General features: G+C 44.0%; 1 protein-coding gene across 3 annotated transcripts in view; it reads left to right on the forward strand.

Moving 5' to 3' along the window:
• The window catches only part of ZFYVE26 (zinc finger FYVE-type containing 26), a 252667-nt gene that overhangs the window by 150783 nt on the left and 80933 nt on the right, over nucleotides 1–20951 (forward strand). For all 3 annotated transcript variants that reach the window (XM_085890294.1, XM_085890293.1, XM_085890295.1), the window contains 6 exons: nucleotides 721–967; nucleotides 1418–1614; nucleotides 3425–3529; nucleotides 4673–4795; nucleotides 5020–5196; nucleotides 17215–17464. In XM_085890294.1, the coding sequence (XP_085746420.1) occupies nucleotides 721–967; nucleotides 1418–1614; nucleotides 3425–3529; nucleotides 4673–4795; nucleotides 5020–5196; nucleotides 17215–17464 (1099 nt within the window). The remainder of the gene's footprint in view (nucleotides 1–720; nucleotides 968–1417; nucleotides 1615–3424; nucleotides 3530–4672; nucleotides 4796–5019; nucleotides 5197–17214; nucleotides 17465–20951) is intronic.

Here is a 20951-nt window from a genome sequence, read left to right on the forward strand (position 1 = left end):
ATTCACACCTGTTTTTGGAGATTCCTTGCAAGGTGAGTTAGGGATACTTTTTCAGGTTTGTTGTGTTCATGTTTGTTTCCAAATTGAATCCGATAGTCTGTTGCGCATTCCACATACTCAGCTCGTCAAACACTCGTCGCTCTGTACACCTGGTTGAGTTCCTTCTGGCCGCTCACTCCCTCTCGTCTCGACAGGTACATTATCGGGATGCACTGGTTTTTGTAGAACCGTTTGTGGATGGTAAGGAGTTTTCTTGTTTTGATGTCTAACTTATTGATTTCTGATTGGAGCCAGTTTACTATAACACAGCTCTATTGGAACCCTGGGACTGTGAGTTGGTATATGGCTTTGATTTTGTTTCTTGAATGAGAGGAACACTTTCAAGTTCAGTTTCGTGTGTGTGTGTGTGTGTGTGTGTGTGTGTGTGTGTGTGTGTGTGTGTGTGTGTGTGTGTGTGTGTGTGTGTGTGTGTGTGTGTGTGTGTGTGTGTCATCCAGGAGATCCAGTGGTCCTGTTTTTTTTTTTGTTTTTTTTCAATATTTCACGAACTGTTTGCAGGATCATTTTATCCATTCAGTATTCTGAATATTAAACAAGCGTGATAGACAGTTGAAGGTAACCCTTGATCACCTGACAAGTTTTGCTTGATTACTGATGTGATCCCCAACTGATCTTTGGCTGGACAACTTCATTTATTAATGTGCTGATCCCATCCCCCAGACAGATGATTGTGAAACAGGCTCCATCAGTGTGGATAGTGAACCTTGGCAGCATACACATGATGCTGCCCTGCTGCTTTGTGGTTTGCACAGTGAGGAAGGAATAAAACAGGCCTGCACATCACTGCATGTTGCGGTTGATGCTGAACGGTGGAACCGAGCCTGCAAAATAGTTGAGGTCTTTTCTGGGAACCATGCCTCTTTGCCCCAATTGCGGGATGGTCTGCTGTGCTGTGCAGCTGCTGCTGGTATGTTCCAAGGCTTTGCACGATCATGACCATGAAGTTTGTTTGTTTCATTTAACCTTTTTGCAATCGGTGCAATGTAAATGGCAGCTTTTCTTTTTCATTGTTGTGATTACCTGAAAATACAGAAGGACGTTTGTGCAAACAAAAACTGGCCATCCACATATTACTGATGCCAAATCCTTGTGGATGGGTCATGAGTCATGCCACCACAATAAGTGGATGCTTTAACAATAACAACGAATCCTTGTACTTCATCCCCCACTATGTAATAAGGGCATTTGTATATGGTCCCAGAAGAGAAACCTCTATTGTTTCCGTTGATTTCATTTTGATCTTTGAAGTAAATTGTCTGTCTCTGCTGAGGAAAATTCATTCTAAACTATTGGTTTGTGTGGCCTGTGAAATCTTTGCATTGTGACATCTTACTTGTTGGCCTTGTGTTCCTGGTAGGATCTGAAGGCTGGCGATATTTGATGCGCGTGAGTAACCGTGAACTGCGTGCACGGGTGACCCTGGCAAGACTAAGACAGTGGCCACTGAATGCATGTCTGGACATGCTGGAGTTGTGTCTGGCTGAGCCATGCTCGGATCACCACCTCGCTACCTCCATCCTCAACAGCTACAATGAGCTCGGCACGTATCAGAAGGTACTCTGACACCCTGAGCAAATTTCAAATGCATGCTTCAACCTAACAGGGGGCACTGCATGAGTGACACAGCCATGCTCCCAGCAAATTATGCAATTAGCAGTTACGTGCTGCATACACAAGGAAAGAAAGGCTGAGAAGAAAAATTCTGCAAGAGGGATTCGTTTCCTATTTGTTGTACATTCACATTCATACAAACAAGCCATTACTGTTGATTGAAAAGGCTTTTCAAACCATTATTTGTACTCATCAGCAGTTGTTTCTTGGAAATGGATTGTATTATATTTGCTTTGTAGTGATACCTCCACATGGTCTGTCCTGGCTTTGAGAACAAACCATTTAATGGTGCTTTTCCCCATGATTTATATGGTGATGTTTTTTATTTTTATTTATTCTTCGCAAGAAGGGATCGCTCGTGGAAATTGCCCAAGGTTGGTTCCAGATCACATTCTGAGCCCCCCTCCTCCCAAATATATCTGGATATATATTTTAAGCCTCATGTAGTATGGTAGAAGGCTTGCAGCTGCTTTTGGCTTTGTTTCTCCAATTAGCGGCCCCAATTTTAATAGTTCCTCAGAGTTCCGGAGACCCCTATGAGTACCAAACCACGATTTCTAAAAATATTGTACTTTTTTAGGTCATCTCTTCGAGCATGACCTAATAATATGGGTGTCGATGTCCTTCGATCCGTCCGTCCGTTCACAATGAAGTTGAAGCGGGAGATCTGGTCATTAGTGATCCTGATAGAGGTCGATGAGACGTACACGATGATATGACTTTCAAGGTCAACGAAGGTCAAGGTCACGAGGCCTTTGAAGTTGCGAAAATGACGATTTTCAAATTCTATCTCCTCCGCCATTTCTCAAGCGATCTTGAATTTGATTGTAGCAAATGAATCTATGGGACAATATCTAAATTTGGTCGGGCCGAATTTTCGATATTCGCTTTCGTTTTCGTGTCACGTGACTTCAAAGTTGGCAAAAAATGCAAAAATGACGATTTTCAAAATCTATCTCCTCCGCCATTTCTCTTGCGATCTTGAATTTGATTGTAGCATATGAATCTACGGGACAATATCTAAATTTGGTCCAGCCGGATTTTAGATATTCGCTTTTGTTTTCGCGTCACGTGACTTCAATGTTTGCAAAAACTGCCCGACCTTTAGGAGGCTCTATATTCTCTCCTGGGCATGGTAAAAGTTAGTGAATGGTGTCATTGTATAGCAGCTGACCTTGTATATTTATACATTTTCCACCGAAGGTGCGAAAGTTTCAAAACCCGAAATGTAAATGTCGGAATTTATTTTCAAAATATAATTTTGTGCGTGTGCACCAAAATGCCGAGTCATCTTTAACCAAACTGCGCAGTCGTTTTTGGTCATAACTGAACATTGAGAACTTGTGGTATTATAGAGATGACCGTCACCCCCACACTGGGGTAATTTTTTGGATTGTGACCTAATTAACAAAAACACCTTTTTGATCATAACTTGAATAATTGTCCTCCAATGTCCATTATGTTGAGATTTCTGGAGAGATTGTGGATGGGAATACACTTTCATCATTTACACTCCATCCCTAATTTTTAAAGGTCAGGTTCATATGGCAGTCTGAAAAAAAATATGCCATCATTGTATTGTGAGCCAAGGGTAAGTCGTGGGTGATCCCCCAGAGGAGGCCAGGTGAGGTTTACCTTTGGTGTGACTCATTTGTGATCACAGATATCTAATTATTGTTGTTATTATTATTTATTATTAAATAAATTGTTCTGTTTTTGATTTGTCTTTTTTTTTGTTTTGTTTATTTTCTAGATCTTGGCCCTTGGTCTCCTGGAGAACTGTACAGAGTGGACTGATGTGGTTTCAGAATCATATAGGCAACCCCAGGTGGTACTTGAAGGACTGCTCAATGCTAAGGTGTGTAGAGTGGCCATGAAATGGTTTTGCACTTTCTCATTCTTCATGTCCATTTTACTAGCAAAGCTTGCTGCAAACCTATGCTTTATATTTCTTATGATTATACTGGCAGCATCGATGTATTATTTCCAAATATTTTGAGACTCATGTAAGAATATGTACATTTATTAACTAGGGGATGTCAAAAAGTTTTTCCCATGAAAAAGAAACCTTTGAGCCAATAATGTGTCTCTGCATTTCGATTTGAGTTTGGAAGCTGGGGAAAAATGTGTGACACTCGCTGTAAACAACATCGGAAAGGACTAACATCCGTGAGGCGTAACTTTCATTGTCGAGGAAACGTTTTGATTTTGGAAACCATTTTTGGTGAAGATCTGGATCTGGATCCGGATACTGGATTTTTTTTAAAGTGATTATTCACCTGTGAGTGATGGGGCGAAAAACAATACACAGTACAGCATGATATTTCATCAAAAACATATGGACGGATTCGGATGCAACTTTGTGGATAGGTTGGGTATTTGGCAAGGACGAATTGATTCGATTTTGGTGAAGATCCGGATCCGAGAATTTTTTCAATTTTTTCAAGTGATTCTTCACCATTGAGAGATGATGCCAAAAAACAATACATAGCATGATATTTCAAAGAGTTGTGGACGAGTTATAACAAAACTAGATGGATGAGTTGGTTCGGTGATGAGATCAAGCCGATTATAATTTGGTTCAGGTTTGGATCCAGATCCAGACTATCAGTCGGGTACAAAACGTAAACGGTTCAGCCTGGTGGAGGTAAGCGCTCTACAGAGTGTCATTCTAGTTTAGATTAGAGTCTCGGGAGATTATGGACTATGAAGATCCTATGGTTTGCCTCTCCCATGTAAATCCCATTTTGGTCTCTCGCACATTTTGATGTTCATCTGCTTATTGGTCTTTGTGTTGTCAAAACATGATTTGTGCATGTGATAAACTATGGCCACTTCCGCTGACCTGTGTTCACTTTGTAGGAATGGTTGACATGGAAATGGTAATTGATTGAGGTTTAGTATTTCAGATGTGATGTGAGATCATGGTTATCTCGTGTGTTGGGTAATGCAAGAGCATATATGCTTGTTGTTTCATTGAGGGTTAACGTTGTTGTGCTAGGAATTTGCTGTGTGCCGTGACTGGTTGCGTCTTTGTGGTGCTGGACCTGATCTCCAGCCATGTGTTGAGGGGAAACAGCTTGCTTGGCTCATTGAACAGGAGCAAGAGGAAGAGGCAGAACAGGCATGTGACACACTTGCTTTATTTGCACTTTGTTGGTTTCTTCGTAGAGAAATCTATTGTATGGAGCAGGAATATATTAATTAGCTTATGTGCAAGGCAGTCTCTGTGCATGTTTTGTATAAAGGCACTGGCATTTGCACATCAGTTTCTATTCCCCATTGCTCTCTTTGCCTCGAATCAATCACATATTTTAATTGTGTTTTGAATACTTCTGTGTCGACCAGCTTCTTCAAGCTCTGACGGTGCCTGAAGAGCGACTAAACATATCCCGCCAGTTGCTGCAGGAAAGCGTGAGTGTTCTGGCACAAAGATTTTTGGCCAGGTACCTGGTGACAAGCTTTGCCGATTCACTGACACCGGATGAGCTTCAGCGAATGCACACACTGTGTCTTGGCACTCAGGTATGAAGCAAAGTGAAGAAAACATGGAGTCTTACTGTTTTCCATGGGAGGTCTTGTGTGTTTTACGCAATCTTACCATAATTCACCGTCTGTCAGTTCCCAGGTACCACAAAAACGGCTGAGCCGTTCGCAAACATTTTTTGGGTGTGTAATACTGGGACCCCTTGGAGTAAAATAGGCATTAACATCACTCCCTTGACGGCTCCCGTAGGGAGCGGGTGCTTCTCGTAATCTAAAATGCAGTTTATATGGGGAGAAGTAAATGGAAACTGTTGCAGAGTACGAAATTATGAAAAAAATATACTTGAGGCCATATTAAGAGAGACGTACAATGTATATTTTTTATACTTTTTCAAATCAGAGTTCAAGAGTCAGGTAAAAGCTGGACAACACACAGTATGACGTCAATGCACAAACAATGGAGCAAAGGGAAATATGCTGGCAATGGATACACAGGTGTTGAGGTAAATATCATAAAATATGGTTACACGTGATAAAATATGGTTACATGTGATAAAATATGGTTACACGTGATAAAATATGGTTACACTTGATAAAATATGGTCCTCGATTGATAAAATAAAAGAAAGTATTATTTTCCTGTCTTAAGAACATAAAATAAAGTATATTTCCCTGTGTTAAGAACATAAAATAAAGTGTATTTTCCTGGATTAATAACAAAATAAAGTATTATTTTCCTGCATTATGAACATAAAATAAAGTATATTTTCCTTTGTTAAGAACATAAAATAAAATATATTTTCCTGGATTAATAACGTTAAAGAAAGTATTATTTTCCTTCATTAACAATACTAGTGCATGCCCGTACGTGCGTGGCCGTACATGCAAAAAAAAACTTTCAAACTTTGTGCCAGAAACAACAACCAAACAGGCCATTCCTTCGCTCTCGTGTGGCCGTACGTGCAAAAAAAAAAAAGAATTGTGACGTCAATCGTGATGTCATAGCACCGTGTCCTGTCATTGGTTTGGTAAATAAATGGCCATAACATGGGAACCACTTGTCCGATTAATATCAAACCTTGAAAAGGCACATCCACATGGCCCCAGCAATATACCTGGCAAGTTTCAATGAGATCGGACCAGTGGTTGTCGAGAAACAGCGGTCCCAGACACAGACACACAGACAGACACACACAGAGAGATTGCTGGAATTATAGATAGATAAAATAAAGTATATTTTCCTTGATTAATAACATAAAAGAAAATATTATTTTCCTGCATTTAGAACATAAAATAAAGTATATTTCCTGTGTTAAGAACATAAAATAAAGTATATTTTCCTGGATTAGTAACATAAATGAAAATCTATTTTCCTGTATGAAGAACATAAAATAAAGTGTATTTTGTGGGGTGTATATACAATATATATATATATATACACACACACACACACACACACACACACACACACACACACACACACACATATACACACATACACACATACACACATACACACATACACACATACACACATACACACATACACACATACACACATACACACATACACCCATACACACATACACACATACACACATACACACATACACACATACACACATACACACATACACACATACACACATACACACATACACACATACACACATACACACATATATATATATATATATATATATATATATATATATATATATATATATATATATATATATATATGTACACATACAAGCCGGTAGGCGACATGGGTGGTCGCTAGACTAAGGCGAATTTGAAATATGTAGATAAGAGAATGCATCAGATGGCATTTTTGCCGTTCGTTGTTCCATATAGGAACATTACGAGCAACTATCCATTCATCATTTGTGTTTGATTGCCTAACCCTACGTTAAGGCGCTGTCACACCTTGACGATTTAGCCAGCAATGGCAACGTATAAAAATGTATGTAAAACGTTAGCATACGCTGAAATTTTGATGTTTTTAGGTCATCTCTTCGAGCATGACCGAATAATATGGGTGTCGGTGTCCTTCGATCCATCCGTCTGTCCGTCCACAATGAAGTTGAAGCGGAATGATCTGGTCATCAGTGATCCTGATAGAGGTCGATGAGACATACACGATGGTATGACTTTCAAGGTCACCGAAGGTCAAGGTCAAGGTCACGAGGCCTTTGAAGTTGCGAAAATGACTATTTTCAAATTCTATCTCCTCCGCCATTTCTCAAGCGATCTTGAATTTGATTGTAGCATATGAATCTATGAGACAATATCTAAATTTGGTCAGGCCGGATTTTCGATATTCACTTTCGTTTTCGTGTCACATGACTTCAAAGTTGGCAAAAAATACGAAAATGACGATTTTCAAAATCTATCTCTTCCTACATTTCTCAAGCGATCTTGAATTTGATTGTGGCATATGAATGTATGGGACAATATCTAAATTTGGTCAGGACGGATTTTCGAATTTCGCTTTCGTTTTCGCGTCACGTGACTTCAAAGTTTGCAAAAACTGCCCTACCTTCAGGAGGCTATATATTCTCTTCTGGGCATGGTAAAAGTTAGTGAATGGTGTCATTGCATAGTAGCTGACCTTGTCTTTCATGTCCATTCGAAAGAATACCGATATCTTCGAATACGTACATGTCACGTGACTTTGAATTTTGTGAAAACTGCTTCATGTAGTTGCAAAATGACTATTTTCAAAATCTATCTCCTCCTACATTTCTTAAGTTGTCTTGAATTTGATTGTGGCATATGAATCTATGGGACAATATCTAGATTTGTTCAGGCCGGATTTTTGATATTCGCTTTCGTTTTCGCGTCACATGACTTCAAAGTTTGCCAAAAATCTCTCCTGACCCGAGACCACTACACCCTAGTTTCTCGCAGAGATGACAGTCACTCCTGCGCGGGTGTATTTTTTTAAAGTTTTTGGCGTATTCATAACGAGTTGGTCATATGCATAACTTATTAGTAATGTACACAGAACGTTTCGTTGTCTTATAGATAACTTATACCAACGAATGATTAGCGTGGTGTCGACGTTCACAACCTATGCCCAACGATAGTCCAAATTAGGCATAGCGCACTGCACGTATCGCCGACGATCACGTGACGTAGCCTATTAAAAAGCTGCCACTTGCCGATTCAAATCATAACCGCCTGAGAATTGGAAGTGTCAACATCGCAGTCACACCTTGACGATTTAGCCAGCATATGCCGACCTCTGAAAAATGTGTCTAAAACGCTGGCACAAGTCGAATACGTTATGGGTAAGTTTGGTTTACGTGAAGAGCACGCTGAAAAACGATGAAGTACGCTGTCATACGTCGTAGTACGTCTAGTACGTCGTGAAATTTCAAGCATGCTGAAAATGTTACGACGTACTCGCCGTATGGCACACACATTCCGCTACTCTGAGAATAAGTTGTAGGCATGATATGCGATCGTTGACACACGTCGACACAAGTTCCTTGTAAGTTACTCATAAGTCGAAACACGTCAAGGTAATGATTAGCATTCCCGAAACTTATTTTCTCCGTCAAGGCAATTTTCTTTTTTTCTCCTTGGCTCCGTGAAGGCACGTGACAAAATGTCTGAAGTTGTTGTTGTTGTTGTTGTGTTTTTTAATTTTTAATTTTTTATTTTTAGTCTATCACGAATTTTAAACTAGATTCGGACATTTGCTTTTAAGTTTCGATGTCGACGTGACAATATCCTCAAACAGAAAATATTCACAGAGGAGGAACTAAGAATAAGACAGCAAACTGAAGAGGCAATCGGACGTGACGTAACGGCACGTGACGAAATATCGGAAGTTATTGTTTTTTTTGTTTTTTTTAAATGCTGCCAATACGCCGTTATACGGTAGCTGTAAATTAGAAACACGTTCAGTAAGTTCTGTGGTCGTCCGGAAGACGTCAATCAAATACGTCTGGTCAATATGCCTTGGAGGTACGTTACACATAGGTTCAAAGCACGCTACTCATAGGTTAGAAATAAGTTTTGGGTATGCTAAACATTACCTTGATGTGTTTTGACTGATGAGTAACTTACAAGTAACGTGTGTCGACATGTGTCAACAATCATATAACGTGCCTGCAACTTATGGCGAGCGTAGCGGAACGTGTGAGTCATACGCTGGCATACGTCGGAAAATTTCCAGCATGCTAAAATTTGAAGACAGCCGCAAAGTACAACGATGAAAGCCAGCGTACTATGACGTATGGCAGTGTTTTTCAGCGTTCTCTTAATGTTATCAAAACTTACCCATAATGTATTCGACGTGTGCCGGCGTTTTAGACAAATTTTTCATAAGTCGGCAAACGCTTTTTTTTTTTTTTTTTTTTTTTTTTTTTTTGTATACCTTGGTCGAGGCTCGTATGAGAGCTAACACACAACTCACAGCAAGGAGGCATGAGACAAGAGGGGCGGGAGTGGAAGGGACAAAACATTGGGGAACAGACACAGGTGAACTGTGGAAGGGGGAGGGATGGGGATGGGACGGGGAACATGGCGAGGGGAAGATGGACATTAAAGGGACTTTCAGGAAGAAAAGCAGGAGAATTGAAGGAAGTGGGCTTGGGTGGATTATCGGGGGTAGAAAAGATCGAGGATTTGGATGGGGGAAGATAAGAGGTGGTGGTGAACAGCTGTTTTGAAAGCCTGGAGGGAAGAATGGGAAAGAATAGAGTGAGGAAGTTTATTCCAAAGGCGGGAAAAAAGAGGAATGAAAGAGTGAAGATGAGCAGTGATTCGTGATTTTGGTAGTTTTACCAGAAGGGGTTGTTGGCGGACCTTGAGCGCCCTGTGGAAATGTGGTTGGGACAAATCACAGAGAGAGCAGGGGGGCAAGGCTGGAGAGGAGTCGGTAGAAGACAGAAAGACCACCGACCAACCTGCGGTGATTGAGTGAGAGGCCCAAAGACTCAGCTTCATTGCGGGAGATGCCAATGATCTTAAAAGCCCTGGTTTCGACAGCGTGAAGTCGAGAAAGGTGGGAGGCAGGAGCACCAGCCCAGAGGGGAGAGCAGTACTCCATCAGGCTACGGACAAAAGCTTTGTAAGTGGTCAGGAGCTCAAGAGGGCCGAGGAAGGACTTTGCACGACGGAGGATTCCCAGTCGGCGACTGGCTTTTGAGGCAAGGTTGGAAATGTGACTTTCCCAGGAAAGGTCATGGCAGATAGTGAGACCCAGAAGCTTGAAAGAAAAGACTTCTTCCAGAGGATTGTTGAGAAAGTGGATGGGGGTTTTGTAAACGGTCCTTTCGAAGAGACATAGTGAGAGTGTGAGATTTGTCTGGATTGAAAGACATGTTCCACGTGTTGGACCAGTTTGTGATTTTATCCAGATCTGCAGTGAGCGAAGAAGCTGCTGCTTGCCGGTCTGAGGGATGACAGATGGTACGGCAGAGGGTGGAGTCATCGGCAAAGAGAAATAGAGGATTTTCCAGAGAGTCCGAGAGATCATTGATGAAAACCAGAAAAAGAACAGGGCCCAGAACGCTACCTTGAGGAACTCCAGCCTGCACAGGAAGAGGGGATGAAAGAACTCCATTTAGGGCCACACGTTGACTGCGACAGGAGAGGAAGTCTGCGAGCCATGAGTGGAGATGGCCTTGAATACCATGGGAAGAGAGTTTGGTGAGTAGGGCAGGGTGCCAGACTGTGTCAAAAGCACGTGATATGTCCAGGGATACGGCTCGGATTTCCTGTCTGGCATTGAGGACCTCCATCCATTGATGGGAGAGCAGTAGCAGCATATCTAGGGTAGAGTGACCTGGTCTGAAACCAAATTGATGATTGGAAATCAAGCCATTGGAGAAGAGGAAGGATTTCATGTCTGAAGCGATGATGGATTCCATAACCTTGCTGATGATTGGGAGAAGGCTGATTGGTCTATAGTTACAGGGATCTGTTTTTGCACCTTTTTATGCAGGGCAGTGATGTTAGCAGATTTCCAAGCAGATGGCAGATGACCTTGGGAAAATGAGAGGGTGAATAGAACAGAGAGAGGGTGAGCAAGAGCAGAAGAGCAGGCTTTGAGGACACGTGGGCTGATGCCGTCTGGACCGGTTGCAGAATCTGACTCGAGGTTTGAAAGCAAGCTCTCCACCTTGTCAGGAGAAAAGGATACAGAGTCCAGGGACAGTTGGGTGCGACTGGGTAAAGTGGGTAGAGATAGTGATGGGTTTGGGACACAAGATTTAGCTGCAAACACCGAGTTTAGACATTCAGCTTTATCACGTGTGGAATCAGCAGTGCGGCCATTTGAGGTAAGGGAGGGGATGGAGGGGGAACATACACCAGAAACAGATTTGATTAAACGCCACCAGGATTTTGAGGAGGGAGAGAGGTTTGAGAGTTCAGACTTGAGATGAGAAAGATGTTGTTTTCTGGCTCTCCTGAGGGTAGCTACACACTTGTTCCGAGCTTTGTGGAAAGAACTGAGATTGCCCTCAGTTGGGTTTGCTTTCCATGAGGCAAAGGCAAGTTGTTTCAGGACAACTGCCTCGCCACAAGCTTCAGTAAACCAAGGGCGGGAGGAAGGGTAAGACAACTGAACACGAGAAGGGATAAATCTGTGCATGAGGGAGAGCAAGTTTCTTTGAAAGAATTCCCAGGATGAGTTGATGTTTGAGAAAGTAGTGATAGGAGACCAGTCTGTAAGTTTGATGGCTGCTCGGAGACCCTGCCAGTCGGCTTGAGTGAAATGCCAGACTCGACGGCGGTGAGGTGGTTCTCTGATAACAGCCAGAGAGATGTCCACTTTAACAAGGACGTGGTCAGAAGAACCAATTGGAGCGAAGGAAGAGCAGCAGATATTGTCAGGGAAATTTGTCAAAATCAGATCCAGAAGAGATGGAGTACCATTGGTTGAGATCCGGGTCGGGAAGTTGACCGATTGAGTCAGTCCCAATGAGTCACAGAAAGCTTTTGCTGATGTCCCATGGCAGGTGAGAGAGGTACCCACACCTAGCCAACTGGCGTGATGACAATTGAAGTCGCCACATAAGAGGAAGAGAGAGTTTGGATGAGAAGATAGAAGATGGTCCATGTTTTCGGAGAGTGAGGTGTAGATGGAGTCATCACTGTTCGGTGGACGGTACAGTACACATATAAACATGAGGTGGGAGTGGAGGGGAAGCCGAAGCCAGAGGTATTCCTGGGGGTGTGGGGGAGTGAGAGCAGTGCAGGGAGAGTGAGGAATAGAGTCTTTGATGAAGAGAGCAACACCTCCACCAGGACGAGGCTCAGGTCTGTCATACCGTAAGAGGGAGTAACCAGGGAGAGATACTTGGGAGTCAGACACGTCTTGGGAGAGGAAAGTTTCTGTTAGGCAGATAATGTCTGGTTTGTCAGTGGCAACCTGCATGGAAAGATCTGAAAGGTTTGAGCGAAGGCCCCGGATATTTGAGGTCCACACTTTTAATGAAGAGGTAGGGGAGGAGGATTTGGGTGCAGGAGGTGGAGGGGGCGGGGGAGGGTAGGACGAGGGACGAGGGGGGGAGGTAAGGAGGGTTGCTGAAGGAGTGTGGGGTATTGCAGAATAGCGAGGGGAGGGGGCCGAATGAGGAGGAGAAAAGGCTCTGTGGTGCTGGGAGAGAGGGGGGACAAGAGACAAGGAAGATGGCAGTTGAGTATTTGAGGAGGTGGAGTGAAGAGATGGAGGTGAGAGGGCAGTGGAGGGAGGCAGGTTGGTGGATGAGAGGGGGGCAACTTAGAGAAGGAAGAGTGAGGGGGATGAAAGGTGGGAGAAAGGTGAGGGGGAATTTTTGAAAGAGGTGAGAGGGAGGCTTGGAGGGAGAAGAGTGGGATGGTTGCTTTGAGAGTGAGAGTGAGGGGTGAGGGGGTGAGTTGGCACTGAAGTTGGAAAAAAAGAATGGTTGATGGAAAGCGAGCATCCATGGCAAACTGTGGTTTTTAAAAGTTTTAGGTCAGAGATGCGATTTAACACAATTCTTGATGGATGCAATGAAGGCGAATTCAGAGCATGGAGAGAAGAAGCGCTGTAATAGTTGGATTTTTTAGGCAAGGAATGAAGGAGAGGTCGAAATGAAAGCAGTCTGTTGAAATAGCAGAAGAGTAGTGCATTGTGAAACAGTAAAGAGTACCACATGTGAGAGAGAGGAAGATGAAGCATCATAAGATCGTTTTTGTTGTTAATATTAATGTATGAGAGAGTTCAACAGATTAGGTCATGGAAATGGAAAACGCTGGCTAAATCGTCAAGGCGTGACAGCGCCTTTAGGGAATCCCAACGCGAACGTTGGGGTGAAAGCACATCGTAATATATAATTGCATTGTAGTCGTACAGTTTTTGACGGATCGGGCTGAAAATTTTCGAGGAAGAGGTTGATTAAAGTGTGCATAAAAGCACGGAAGCTGATTTTTGATTTTCAAAAAAAAAAAATGTCGGATTTTTTCAAAAATTTCAAAGTCCTGTTGCGAGGAAACGGTGGCGTCCATAGCAACGGTGCTCAAAACCATACAACTAGATCCTGGTATGAACCTCCCAGTCAAGTTTCATCAAAATCGGTCAACTCTTCTGGCCTCCAGAGCTGTCCATTACATACAAACAGACAGACATACAGACAGATGGAAAACCTGAGAATATGGGTCGTCTAGCGACCACCCAATATATATATATATATATATATATATATATGTATATATATATATATATATATATATATATATATATATATATATATATATATATATATAATATGGGAAATTATCACTGTACATAATAAATGGATGGAACATGGCCTGTTTCTCAGTGCATAACTTTTGAATCCCGCATCATAGATAAATGTGTGGATCCTCATTCGACTCAGGAGAATCCTGCTGAAGCTCTCCACATTTATTCCTTTGTGTTTAAGTTATTTAAACACCAATTCAATTGCTTCCGACTATGACACTGTATTCAGGAAAAAAGGCTAACTGCTTATGTAATAAATAGATTGAATGCGGCATGTTACTGGGTCCATAACTCATCAATCCTGCGTCGTAGAGAGACATTTGGGGGGCTTCATATTACTCGGGGGAGTTCCAGTTTACCCTGTGGACCCACGTTGACATTTCCCACACATTTCTTGCTTCGTTTTCAGGTAATTTAAATGCCAATTCAATTGATACCCACAATGTCCCCAGGAAAGGGCAAACTGCATTCACAATAGAAAGATTGAACACTTCCTGCTACTCGGTCCGTAATTTGTCAGTCCCGTGTTGTATCGAAGCAGGGTTGTGTCGAAGTCGGTCGTCTTGGTACCCAGTGATCACTGCCAGCAGTTATAAACTGGCAGTTGTAGTTATTTTTATATTTTGTAAGAATAATAATAAAAGGTGTTCCTTCCAAGGAATTGCAAGGTAGGAGGAGGCAATTAGGCCCATTAAGCCTTTGCAATAGTTGCCAACCAATGGTTCTTGGTTCATGTTTCTGGTGTATGTTCCCCCTCCATCCCCTCCCTTACCTCAAATGGCCGCACTGCTGATTCCACACGTGATAAAGCTGAATGTCTAAACTCGGTGTTTGCAGCTAAATCTTGTGTCCTAAACCCATCACTATCTCTACCCACTTTACCCAGTCGCACCCAACTGTCCCTGGACTCTGTATCCTTTTCTCCTGACAAGGTGGAGAGCTTGCTTTCAAACCTCGAGTCAGATTCTGCAACCGGTCCAGACGGCATCAGCCCATGTGTCCTCAAAGCCTGCTCTTCTGCTCTTGCTCACCCTCTCTCTGTTCTATTCACCCTCTCATTTGCCCAAGGTCATCTGCCATCTGCTTGGAAATCTGCTATCATCACTGCCCTGCATAAAAAAGGTGCAAAAACAGATCCCTATAACTACAGACCAATCAGCCTTCTCCCAATCATCAGCAAGGTGATGGAATCCATCATCGCCTCAGATATGAAATCCTTCCTCTTCTCCAATGGCTTGATTTCCAATCATCAATTTGGTTTCAGACCAGGTCACTCTACCCTGGATATTCTGCTTCTGCTCTCCCATCAATGGATGGAGGTCCTCAATGCCAGACAGGAAATCCGAGCCGTATCCCTGGACATATCACGTGCTTTTGACACAGTCTGGCACCCTGCCCTACTCACCAAACTCTCTTCCCATGGTATTCAAGGCCATCTCCACTCATGGCTCGCAGACTTCCTCTCCTGTCGCAGTCAACGCGTGGCCCTAAATGGAGTTCTTTCATCCCCTCTTCCTGTGCAGGCTGGAGTTCCTCAAGGTAGCGTTCTGGGCCCTGTTCTTTTCTGGTTTTCATCAATGATCTCTCGGACTCTCTGGAAAATCCTCTATTTCTCTTTGCCGACGACTCCACCCTCTGCCGTACCATCTGTCATCCCTCAGACCGGCAAGCAGCAGCTTCTTCACTCACTGCAGATCTGGATAAAATCACAAACTGGTCCAACACGTGGAACATGTCTTTCAATCCAGACAAGTCTCACACTCTCACTATGTCTCTTCGAAAGGACCGTTTACAAAACCCCCCATCCACTTTCTCAACAATCCTCTGGAAGAAGTCTTTTCTTTCAAGCTTCTAGGTCTCACTATCTGCCATGACCTTTCCTGGGAAAGTCACATTTCCAACCTCGCCTCAAAAGCCAGTCGCCGACTGGGAATCCTCCGTCGTGCTAAGTCCTTCCTCGGCCCTCTTGAGCTCCTGACCACTTACAAAGCTTTTGTCCGTAGCCTGATGGAGTACTGCTCTCCCCTCTGGGCTGGTGCTCCTGCCTCCCACCTTTCTCGGCTTCACGCTGTCGAAACCAGGGCATTTAAGATCATCGGCATCTCCCGCAATGAAGCTGAGTCTTTGGGCCTCTCACTCAATCACCGCAGGTTGGTCGGTGGTCTTTCTGTCTTCTACCGACTCCTCTCCAGCCTTGCCCCCCTGCTCTCTCTGCGATTTGTCCCCACCACATTTCCACAGGGCGCTCAAGGTCCGCCAACAACCCCCTTCTGGTAAAACTACCAAAATCACGAATCACTGCTCATCTTCACTCTTTCATTCCTCTTTTTTCCCGCCTTTGGAATAAACTTCCTCACTCTATTCTTTCCCATTCTTCCCTCCAGGCTTTCAAAACAGCTGTTCACCACCACCTCTTATCTTCCCCCATCCAAATCCTCGATCTTTCTACCCCCGATAATCCACCCAAGCCCACTTCCTTCAATTCCCCTGCTTTCCTTCCTGAAAGTCCCTGAAATGTCCATCTTCTCTTCGCCATGTTCCCCGTCCCATCCCCATCCCTCTCCCTTCCACAGTTCACCTAATGTGTCTGTTCCCCACTGTTTTGTCCCTTCCACTCCCGCCCCTCTTGTCTCATGCCTCCTTGCTGCGAGTTGTGTGTTAGCTCTCATACGAGCCTCGACCAAGGTATACAAAAAAAAAAAAAATGTTCTGTCCTTTTTAAATTCCTGTGTCACAGTACATACTATATTTCTTCTTCGGTATGACTAGACCGTGGTTTAAGCTGCCGACCTCCCAGATTCAGAGCAGATACTCTAACCATTACGCCACCGAGTCTGAGATCTTGCCATGGATGTTTTATTTTTTAATTACCTGTCAACATATTGTGTCCTATTCTGAGATGTTTCAAATGTTGGTCTTGTGCAACACCTTTTGGCACAGTTAACTTGAGGCCCCGCGAGGAGGAGTGATGTAAGCGACATTTTTTAATGATAAGATGATGATAGGCTCGGATGATAGGGTAAGGGTTGAAATAGTGCTATATGGCATTAACTCCAAAATGGCCGATGTGTCCCTTACATCACTCCTCCTCACGGTGCCTCACTTGGACATAGCAAGTTTAACTTTTGTCTCTTTACACTTCCATCCATTTGCTGGCTGACAGAATGATGGAGAACACATGGAGATTCAAAGTTCCTCATAATGCATTATCACATCAGCATGATGTATGAAAGAAACATGGTTGCACATAATACCACAATTGTCATAATGTTGCTGTTTCTATCACTTCATTCCATGTACCCTATCTGTCTTGTATTCTCCTATTGTAGATAGTGTGGGTGCTTCCACGTGCAGCCTGGGTCACGTACCAGGGTTTGTGCTGCCAACCATTGCTGCTGTTTGAGCAGCTGCTCATGAATATGCGTGTGGAATGGGCAGCCCAAGCCTTGCAGATTTTTCTCTCTCAGCTGTCCAGTGACCGAGTAGACATTTCCATCCACGATATTGACCTTCTTCTCTCCAAATATGCAGGGCATGCCCTGGACTTCCCATATACACCCCACAAGAATGTCCTGTCTGGTAAGTTTTCTGTCTTGGGATCTTTCAATGGAATGTCTACTAATTAAATATTTCAATGGTCTGATTTAAAGCATCATCAGCAAAGTTCCAAGTTCTGGGTTTGACCATGTTGAATATTGTTTCATGGTGCCTCCTTGCAATTCATCAAAGCTCAGTTTTCTGGATGTGATCCATCGTGTATTTCTGTTATCATTTCATCCCTGTGTTGTTGGTTGTGTTTTCCTTCAATTTTATTTGTTTTACCATTCCTTGTTGTGGTATATTGTCAAATTTGTGTCCCTGTGAGTGTCTACCTACTCCCCATGGCCTCAGCTCGTGGGAGTGCCAATTCAATCTGTGAACTTTTTGTCACTGATTTATGCCAATGACAAATCCTCCCTTCTGGACTTCCCTTGGTGTTTCCTGCTCTTCCTCTGATTCAATTGGTTCATCTGATCATATGCTAGTGAGTTAACATTTCTGTCTATTCTCAGAGAACCACCCCATTGCTGTTTTTTTTTTTTTTTTTGTATACCTTGGTCGAGGCTCGTATGGGAGCAAACACATAACTCACAGCAAGGAGGCATGAGACAAGAGGGGCGGGAGTGGAAGGGACAAAACAGTGGGGAACAGACACATTAGGTGAACTGTGGAAGGGAGAGGGATGGGGATGGGACGGGGAACATGGCGAAGAGAAGATGGACATTACAGGGACTTTCAGGAAGGAAAGCAGGAGAAATGAAGGAAGTGGGCTTGGGTGGATTATCGGGGGTAGAAAAGATCGAGGATTTGGATGGGGGAAGATAAGAGGTGGTGGTGAACAGCTGTTTTGAAAGCCTGGAGGGAAGAATGGGAAAGAATAGAGTGAGGAAGTTTATTCCAAAGGCGGGAAAAAAGAGGAATGAAAGAGTGAAGATGAGCAGTGATTCGTGATTTTGGTAGTTTTACCAGAAGGGGGTTGTTGGCGGACCTTGAGCGCCCTGTGGAAATGTGGTGGGGACAAATCGCAGAGAGAGCAGGGGGGGCAAGGCTGGAGAGGAGTCGGTAGAAGACAGAAAGACCACCGACCAATCTGCGGTGATTGAGTGAGAGGCCCAAAGACTCAGCTTCATTGCGGGAGATGCCGATGATCTTAAATGCCCTGGTTTCGACAGCGTTAAGCCGAGAAAGGTGGGAGGCAGGAGCACCAGCCCAGAGGGGAGAGCAGTACTCCATCACGCTACGGACAAAAGCTTTGTAAGTGGTCAGGAGCTCAAGAGGGCCGAGGAAGGACTTGGCACGACGGAGGATTCCCAGTCGGCGACTGGCTTTTGAGGCGAGGTTGGAAATGTGACTTTCCCAGGAAAGGTCATGGCAGATAGTGAGACCTAGAAGCTTGAAAGAAAAGACTTCTTCCAGAGGATTGTTGAGAAAGTGGATGGGGGGGTTTTGTAAACGGTCCTTTCGAAGAGACATAGTGAGAGTGTGAGATTTGTCCGGATTGAAAGACATGTTCCACGTGTTGGACCAGTTTGTGATTTTATCCAGATCTGCAGTGAGCGAAGAAGCTGCTGCTTGCCGGTCTGAGGGATGACAGATGGTACGGCAGAGGGTGGAGTCGTCGGCAAAGACAAATAGAGGATTTTCCAGAGAGTCTGAGAGATCATTGATAAAAACCAGAAAAAGAACAGGGCCCAGAACGCTACCTTGAGGAACTCCAGCCTGCACAGGAAGAGGGGATGAAAGAACTCCATTTAGGGCCACACGTTGACTGCGACAGGAGAGGAAGTCTGCGAGTCATGAGTGGAGATGGCCTTGAATACCATCGGAAGAGAGTTTGGTGAGTAGGGCAGGGTGCCAGACTGTGTCAAAAGCACGTGATATTTCCAGGGATACGGCTCGGATTTCCTGTCTGGCATTGAGGACCTCCATCCATTGATGGGAGAGCAGAAGCAGCATATCCAGGGTAGAATGACCTGGTCTGAAACCAAATTGATGATTGGAAATCAAGCCATTGGAGAAGAGGAAGGATTTCATATCTGAAGCGATGATGGATTCCATCACCTTGCTGATGATTGGGAGAAGGCTGATTGGTCTGTAGTTATAGGGATCTGTTTTTGCACCTTTTTTATGCAGGGCAGTGATGTTAGCAGATTTCCAAGCAGATGGCAGATGACCTTGGGCAAATGAGAGGGTGAATAGAACAGAGAGAGGGTGAGCAAGAGCAGAAGAGCAGGCTTTGAGGACACGTGGGCTGATGCCGTATGGACCGGTTGCAGAATCTGACTCGAGGTTTGAAAGCAAGCTCTCCACCTTGTCAGGAGAAAAGGATACAGAGTCCAGGGACAGTTGGGTGCGACTGGGTAAAGTGGGTAGAGATAGTGATGGGTTTAGGACACAAGATTTAGCTGCAAACACCGAGTTTAGACATTCAGCTTTATCACGTGTGGAATCAGCAGTGCGGCCATTTGAGGTAAGGGAGGGGATGGAGGGGGGACATACACCAGAAACAGATTTGATTAAACGCCACCAGGATTTTGAGGAGGGAGAGAGGTTTGAGAGTTCAGACTTGAGATGAGAAAGATGTTGTTTTCTGGCTCTCCTGAGGGTAGATACACACTTGTTCCGAGCTTTGTGGAAAGAACTGAGATTGCCCTCAGTTGGGTTTGCTTTCCATGAGGCAAAGGCAAGTTGTTTCAGGACAACTGCCTCGCCACAAGCTTCAGTAAACCAAGGGCGGGAGGAAGGGTAAGACAACTGAACACGAGGGGGGGATAAATCTGTGCATGAGGGAGAGCAAGTTTCTTTGAAAGAATTCCCAGGATGAGTTGATGTTTGAGAAAGTAGTGATAGGAGACCAGTCTGTAAGTTTGATGGCTGCTCGGAGACCCTGCCAGTCGGCTTGAGTGAAATGCCAGACTCAACGGCGGTGAGGTGGTTCTCTGATAACAGCCAGAGAGATGTCCACTTTGACAAGGACGTGGTCAGAAGAACCAATTGGAGCGAAGGAAGAGCAGCAGATATTGTCAGGGAAATTTGTCAAAACCAGATCCAGAAGAGATGGAGTACCATTGGTTGAGATCCGGGTCGGGAAGTTGACCGATTGAGTCAGTCCCAATGAGTCGCAGAAAGCTTTTGCTGAGGTGCCATGGCAGGTGAGAGAGGTACCCACACCTAGCCAACTGGCGTGATGACAATTGAAGTCACCACATAAGAGGAAGAGAGAGTTTGGATGAGAAGATAGAAGATGGTCCATGTTTTCGGATAGTGAGGTGTAGATGGAGTCATCACTGTTCGGTGGACGGTACAGTACACATATAAACATGAGGTGGGAGTGGAGGGGAAGCCAAAGCCAGAGGTATTCCTGGGGGTGTGGGGGAGTGAGAGCAGTGCATGGAGAGTGAGGAATAGAGTCTTTGATGAAGAGAGCAACACCTCCACCAGGACGAGGCTCAGGTCTGTCATACCGTAAGAGGGAGTAGCCAGGGAGAGATACTTGGGAGTCAGACACGTCATGGGAGAGGAAAGT

The sequence above is a fragment of the Eptatretus burgeri genome, chromosome 7 (assembly GCF_056783735.1).
Source record: "Eptatretus burgeri isolate ZD-2024b chromosome 7, Ebu_testis_v1, whole genome shotgun sequence".
Classification (NCBI taxonomy): domain Eukaryota; kingdom Metazoa; phylum Chordata; class Myxini; order Myxiniformes; family Myxinidae; genus Eptatretus; species Eptatretus burgeri.